General features: G+C 35.9%; 1 protein-coding gene across 2 annotated transcripts; it reads right to left on the bottom strand.

Moving 5' to 3' along the window:
- Nucleotides 1-773: 773 nt before the first annotated feature.
- LOC149895626 (uncharacterized) lies at nucleotides 774-6536 on the bottom strand. 2 transcript variants are annotated; one of them, XR_016458419.1, is made up of 3 exons: nucleotides 6014-6531; nucleotides 5698-5899; nucleotides 774-2815 (listed from the first exon to the last, which is right to left on the bottom strand). XR_016458419.1 is itself a non-coding variant. In XM_090118503.1 (2 exons), the coding sequence occupies exons 1-2, from the start codon at nucleotides 6297-6299 to the stop codon at nucleotides 2787-2789; spliced, it is 315 nt and encodes a 104-aa protein (XP_089974629.1). In that variant the 5' UTR covers nucleotides 6300-6536; the 3' UTR covers nucleotides 774-2786. The 2 variants fall into 2 exon arrangements, 1 of the variants encoding a protein (XP_089974629.1); XM_090118503.1 differs by lacking the exon at nucleotides 5698-5899 and having other exon boundaries at nucleotides 6014-6536.
- Between the last annotated feature and the right edge of the window lie 1458 nt (nucleotides 6537-7994).

Here is a 7994-nt window from a genome sequence, read left to right as displayed (position 1 = left end):
TAAAACGTACTATGAATCCTTTTGATGACGCTTTTGACAAAGGTACATTATTCAACATTTCAACGGGTAAAGCTGCATCAAAAGAAGTTGCTGATTTTCTGGTGAACGTGAAAACAGCAGGTTATCAACAAAAACTAAATTTTATCTCGGGATGCTCTTCAACTCCCGCAAGATTCGAGATTCAAGAAACGAAACAAAGTCTGCAATTTTGCTTTTCAATGTATGACTAAAGTCTTGGGTACCAAAGACAAGAACAAGAAAGTATTATTGAAAATGAAACGAGACGTATTTGGGCGACATTTGGCAAATAGCCTAAACAAAAAAATTAATCTCGAATTTTGACGGACTTTTCCACTAGCCCATTACCCCCTGCTCTTTTTTCATGTACTGGAGAGTACTGTGTGGCTGAATGCAACGGATCTAGTATGCGTAAAACTTCCCCATGAGACCTGCGGTTGGGTCTTAGATGAATGTTTTTAAAACCAGTAGGCATCATTGGGGATCATGCACATTTTAAAATTGAGGATATTGTTGACAAAACCGAAACATAGATAAGATGACGAAGAAGGTTCGGAAGTTTCGTAGTTACATGTCCTTTGACTCCGAACCTGAATTACTTTAAAAAAATAAAGAAATTTTTGTATTTTGATTTTTGACAATAAACAGAAGTTTTTATTTAATCGTCGTTTTTTATTTTGTCTTCTAATAATAAAGATGAGTATCATAGATGTATTACTATAACATAATATTTTCTTACTAAATAATTAAATATGTATAATATAGACTTTATTGCCCCATAAAATATAAATACACATAAATAATTGAATCGTGTAGTTGCAAAAGCCGCCATAATTGATTTTCATACAATTTGATCTATGAATTGAGTTTTAAACTTCATTTTTCTAAGAACAGTTTTATTAAAAATGTTCATCGACTCCGATATAAAGCCCTCTATAGTATATTACAAGAAGAAGACACTGATCTTATGACGATATCTTTCGATAGTCAAAAGAATCTTGGCTTGTCAAAGTTATCCGACCAGTCGGCTTATTACAGTCGCCAAATTAACTTTCACAACTTTTTAATAGTATAAGGATGTTCCAAGGCTAAATTAACCCAAGATAATGTATTTTCATACCATTGGAACGAGTCGTCACACGCAAAAGGTAGTAATGAGCTGTTCTGTCTTTCACTATCTCAAATCTATGCAATGCAATGAGAACATCGAAACATTAAGGGTAATATCAGATGGATGCACCGGGCAGAATAAAAATACCGGCATGTTAAGTATGCTGGGACATGTCAAAAGAGTAGAGATAATTTTCCCTGTTGTTGGACATTCGTTTTTACCAGCAGACCGGGTTTTCGCTAAAATAGAAAAACAAATAAAACGCAAAGAAATAATTGCTTCACCTTCTGAATATACTGATGTACTAAAGGATCACTGCAAAGTGACTAACCTAACCAACATTCCTGTCTATGACTGGAAATAATCGTATGAAAAAATAGTAAAACCCACAACGTCTTGGCATTTCCCTTTCCAGAAGACAAAGCGTCTCTTACTTACTAGAAATAAAAAGCTTGACAACATTATTCTGCAGGGTGAAATGACATACCGCAAGGAAACTGGAATTAATAAGATAACAACAAAGAAGAATAAAACAATTCAGATTATAAAGATAAACCCCAACATTATTCAACCAAACAATATCATACTTAAACCAGCAAAAATACGTGATGTATGCAATCTTCTCAAAAAACACTATGGGAAAAATTGGAGGGAGCTTGAATTATTGTACTTCTATAAGGAATTGGAATATAGGAATAGAGCAGTTCACGTCGAGAATGAAGACGAGGAAGAAGACATAATTCCTCATTTAAACCGCCGGAAAGGAACCTTTGGCTTCGAAGATGAAAACTTGATGATTTAAATGATGCTTTTTCTGTTATTTGTGTTTTTGAGATTTTTCATTAAAATTCAAACAATACCAAATTAAAAAAACTGTTTTTTTTTTACTTTTATTTTCTTTTTTTGTAGAAAACAGTCATCAATAAAACAAATCAAATTAAAAATTATTATACTGACTGATAAAGGACTTTACACTGTTTGCATAACTTTATTCATTTCGATGACGTCATACAAATGTGTTCATTGCAAAAGCTGCAATAACATGGCATGTGCAATGCAAACCCCGCCATTTTGTAATGTGAGCGGCAGAACCCGCTATAATTAAAAACAAATCTTAATAAGTTCTATGTTTTGTAAAGAAATTACAAAAATAAATGTTAAATTCTATTCATTACGCATATCAGATTATGCATATGTATTTTTAAACAATATTACTTACCAGGGCCTAGAACATTTTTTTAATTAGTAAAAGCTGTCAAAACTGTTTCGGCGGATTTTGCAACTACACGACTCAGATATTGATTGTAAAAGTAAATCCCAAGTGTAAAATTAGTGTAATTACTAATTACAGCTAGTTACAGATTCTTCATTCTGGTCGTACATAATAATTGTTATCGCAAAAAGACTTACTCTTAATTCTGATGGTACAGTGAGTCAATTAGCACTATTACATCCAGGATAAAAGCATTTATTTTGTGTCATTGGTGCTCTTACATAATTAGGCAGCTCTACACTATCTGATGTAGCTAAGACATGTTGTTCAGGATGCAACACATTGCTATCTACTTGAGATTGTATTGAGGACAAACTAGCTGGTTCAGGAGGCTCCAATTCTGAAGTTAAACAAGATGCTGCTCTATTAGTCCTTCGCCAACAATTATGACACACACTTGATGATCATTGTAGCTGAAACAATAATTTATATTAAGGTTGCACTACAGTGCAACCTTAATAAAATATAATAAGCTTAAACTACTAACAAATCTGTATTACAATATAGATTTGTTAGTAGTTTAAGCTTTCAATTCAAATTGAACCAGAGAACAATACTGAGAACAAACAATACATTACAAACTTTTAGCTGGTAAGTATTGGCTAAAAAGCAAAGCTTTTTAAAATAATAATATAGTTGAATCTTAAATGATTTGAGTAGTCTTTGCAAAAACAGTGATTGGGCCCGACGAAATACTCCTGCGTTAGCCTTAGTTCATGATTTGTTAAAGGAAAAACCTATGTATTCTAACGATCAGTTCAATATATATTTACTTTAGATACTTGGGTCAGCAATCTTTGGGATGTGTTGGAACTGGAAGTCAGGGGCATTAATAAACCTCATCTAAAGGTATCAGCCTCAAATCTTAAAACAACTCGCAGTAGAGTATTTAAATTCCAATTAGTCAGATTTTTATTATATTTACACAGATGACTTGAAACTGGGCAACTCATGCGGCCTAGCTATTTATGATTCTCAGTTGAACTGCTCCGTTCAGTTGCACATTAATTTTTCAATTTCTATCATGCATGTTGATCTGATTGCTATTGCAGAAGCTATTTCATATATCAATTCATTGGAAGATGGTAAATTACTAACATATATATTAACAGACTCTAAAAATGCTTTATATCACCTAGCTCAATGTACCTCGAATTTTTGAAGCACACTGATTGCCTATAGCATTTTGAAAATGCTTAGGATTATTTCCTGCAATAGTTTTTTTGGTGCTTCCTTCTTCTAAGGAAGCAAGATTTATTTTGAAAAATTGTTGGCTAAACTGTACATTATAGGGCGTGGAGTTGAGAGTCGTAATTTTTTTTGTGGTTAGCTATTGTCCTATGGAACCTAAATCTGAAATTTCACAGCGCGAAAACTTTTTGTTTTTGAGTCACGAATTTTTGAAAATCGGAAAATTTTACTCCATTTTATCTTTGAAACGCGAACTTACTGTTATGACAGTGTCAAATTGACCTACAGCGATTGTCAAACGCGTTTCATTTCAGGTAAAACATTTCTATCTAACAAAAAAAAAATTATAATTTAAATTTTATTTATGAAATTTGTATATTTTTTAACAACAACATTAAAAATAATTATTATTAAGTATAGTTTTTGTAAAATAGATTAAATAAAATAAAATTATTAATATTCGCAATTTATAATTTAACAAAAATATTAATCGAAGTGTCTAGTAGTCCGCTAAACGGATGAATAAAATAAATTAGTCGTCCGATTACCGGATGAATAAAATAATTTAATCGTCCGATTATTCGGATTACTAGATAACCTTTTAACACTAAAGCTAGTTGGGTTGGACTAAAGCAAAGGGGGCGCAGAACTTTTGATGGAGTTGGTGTCATTTTAACACCTATTTATTATTGTTTTATCGTAAAGATAACGCTAATATAAGCATGTTTTATAGGAACAACTTTTCTCTAAAATCAAAAATGGCGGAGATATTCACCCTCAATTCGTTAGGTTAGGTTTAGGTTAGGTTAGCCTTTAGGTTAGGTTAGGTTAGGTTAGGTTAGGTTAGGTTAGGTTAGGTTAGGTTAGGTTAGGTTAGGTTAGGTTAGGTTAGGTTAGGTTAGGTTAGGTTAGTCGCAGTCGCTAGCGATCGCGACCTGCCTCCCTAGCGAAGGGCTCTGGACGATGGACCGGGGACATGCTCCATCGTCCGGGGCAGTGAGGTGACATGAGACGTGTTCCGCTCATGCCGCCTCGCAGAGGAAGGAGGAGGTGCGCACGCGCGCAGCCGTAGGTGGTAACGGAGGTGGGCCCGTAAGCGGGCGTCCGCTGCCAGGGTCGTGGACGATTTCTAAGAGTACCCGCGGCCCCGGCTAACTGCGCGGCTCGACGGAACACAGTGGGGTTTTAGTCGGTAAGAATCCGACATAACCCTTGGCTCCATCCCCGGGGGCCATGGGTATCTTTCGAAGATTTCCCCACTATAAAAAAAAAAAAAAAAAAAAGGTTAGGTTTCTTAAAAAAAAAACTACACAGAAATAGGAGCCCCGCGAAGCGGGGCTCCGTCGACGCGCAAAAAAAAAATCAAGTTAGGTTAGGTTAGGTTAGGTTAGGTTTCTTAAAAAAAAAAAACTACACAGAAATAGGAGCCCCGCGAAGCGGGGCTCCGTCGACGCGCAAAAAAAAAAATCTAGTTTAGGTTAGGTTAGCCGTTAGGTTAGGTTAGGTTAGGTTTCTTTAAAAAAAAACTACACAGAAATAGGAGCCCCGCGAAGCGGGGCTCCGTCGAAACATGCTTATTTTAGCGTTTTGAATAAAAATTATGTATTTTATGATTCCTATACAATTTTCACTTTAGATCAAAAATTTTCTAAGTCCTTACTTTGCGCCCCCTTTGCTTTAGGCGGACCAAAACTTAATTTGTAAATATCTCGAAAACTATTAATTTTCGCGCCCCCCCCTTTACAGGGGAAGTTCCTAGTACCCACCCCCCCTCTCTCCACCCCCCACTACCCCCAAATTCCACGCCCTATAATGTACAGTTTTACCAAATTGTTAATTTAGGTTTTACGCGTAGATAGTAGTTTTTTTGTAATGCCAACGAGGGTGGCATGATCATGTCTGTTATCAAACCCTCGTTAATAAAATAAAGATTAAAAAAAAAACAAACAATAGACTTCTAATTATGTCTTTTTTTTCATTAGTTAACAGATTAAACTGAAGAGATAAATAACAGTTGAAGATATTAACCAACAAAACTAAAAAGCATGTATCTACCAGATATCAGCACCACAGATGACAAAAAAATTACTTATTAAATGCTTACCTGACGTGGTGCAATCTCTTGGGCTATTGTATTTCTTGTGCGCTCCTCACACAGAGAATCAGACCGGAGTGTGTGTGATCCTATTCTCAATGATGCACACAACAATACGAGCATTTTGTTGTTCAGTAGTTGGATGTAGTACTTTATTTCAGGCTGCTGTCCAACACGAGTGGCAAACAACACTGTCACTCGAAACTTGTGCCTAATAAGATAATACATATACCTAATTAATTTCAAATTGATATTAAATAAATGAACTCAGCTAGAAAGCAATTATCAGAGTGACATAATAGTGACAGTTGAATCACTTATTTACCTGTTTTCGAACCCATTTTTGTCGAAATCGCACGTCTGCAATTTTTAGCAAATGCCTTCGTAATCTCGAGACATTTAAACCACAGTTGACGCAGCGTAAATGTTCTCTTGAATGAGTTACTGAGGGCTGGGTTATGGGTAGAACTTTCGCCGGTGTGAAAGCTTGGATCATCATTATAAGTGAATATAAAGTCCAAGTTCGTGCCGTGGTTGTCGAGAGTGGCGGGAGCGGAGTCCACGTTCGAGCCGAGGTCAGCAGCATTAGTAGAATAATTATCGGAGTCCATTTACGAAACTTATTCGTTCGTCGTTAACAAATCCGAAAGAAAAAAAAACAAAATAATACAAACGCTCGCGAAATCGACTTGTGGTAATTTTAAATTTGTGCCAGTCAGCCGTCAGGCGGGCAGGCGCCAATCGCCATTCGCCAGTGTAAATGTCAGATCCGTCATCCGATGTTGCCATTTGTGGCATCGATTTCAACCGTTTCAACACAGATTTCAACTTCTAAATATGAACTAATTAATCAATAATTTTTGTTTAACACTACAGTGCACGCGCGTTCTACTATAGTAGAACGCACTTACTTATTTTATCGCCATCCATTCATTCTTACACCTAACCCCCCCAGCTCCCAGATAAGCTAAGTCGACAAAATTGCAAAACGGATTAGTATGGTGCATATTTGCAACGTAAGCGCATGTTCCTGTTATGACGTGTCAAAGTTCGGCTTCTACTATAGTAGTACATGCGAGTATTGGTGTAATAAAACTGAAGGTAAGTAAAACTTTCTTTTTTGGGTTTTTTTACCCGACTGCCAAAGAAGGAGGGTAATGTTTTTCGAGTGTATGTAAGTATGTATGTATGTCTTTTCCTTTGTGACCACCTGTAGCCTAAACGGCTTGATGGGTTTTGATGTATGAGGTATCGTTAGATTTGTCTTGATTACGGGAGTGTCATAGGATACATTTTATCCTAAAAGTCCCACGGGATAAAGACATAATAATATTTTTTCTAAATTTCCCTTTAAAAAAATATGTATGCGTGTGCAGTCGGGTATTTTGTTTTTTTAATAATAATTGCTTGTTAATTATTATCAATGGACATTGAATGATTTAAATTTTAAAATTTAACTATGTACAGTTGCATTACTATTTCGTGTATAATGGTGTATTTAATAATAAATATTTCTTTGCTTTAGCGAAAAAATGGACCCCGTATTGTAGGCGCGCGTGATGGCTGAACGAAGAATTAGAGGACGAGGAAGTGATCCAAAGTGACTCGGACGATGGGGAAGTATATACGTACAACCAATGGAACAGGAAGATAGGAATCAGATGCAGGAAGCTGTAAGTGAAAATCATGGATCATCTGAAGATGACACGCCTCTTTCTGGACTTGTCCAAAACAATACACTATGACTTTTATGTATCTCGAAATGGAACACGCTGGAGTAAAACATGTCCTTCAGCAACCCGGGCAAGATCTCATAACATCCGATTCATAAATGCCTTGATAATCCACCAACTAAACAAAGGCCAAGAAAGAATAATTGTGAGACGTAATTTTCTTTACGATCTTTCGTACGAGCTGGTGAAACCCCTCATGGCAAGAAGATTGACAGTCGAAAACCTTCCCCGCCAATTAAAAAATAAAACTAAATAGCTTTTGGGTCACATAGATGAGGTACAAATACGTCATGATCCTCAAAAAATGGGAAGAGTAGGCAAATTTTGCCTGTGCTCCCGAGCTCGAAAAAATGGTGTAAGCGATGTACCAGATGGATTTGTCCTGATCACCAAGTTGTTGTCTGTATTGAATGTCAGGATGATGGCCAATAAGTCGGTCATCGCTTATTAGAAGTTGTTTTTTTTGAGCTGATCTCAAACTTACAAAAAATGTTGATTATTTTCATGATCTCATAATTTCATCCTAATTTTAATAGGCATGACGACAGTATCCATAAATGATCGTATTAGTGT

Source organism: Colias eurytheme, chromosome 30, assembly GCF_061535395.1.
Source record: "Colias eurytheme isolate Ceu_HAF_F1 chromosome 30, ilColEury1 Martin Lab GWU primary, whole genome shotgun sequence".
NCBI lineage: Eukaryota > Metazoa > Arthropoda > Insecta > Lepidoptera > Pieridae > Colias > Colias eurytheme.
Note: the sequence above shows the minus strand (reverse complement) of the source record. Positions and strands in the feature narration are given on the sequence as shown.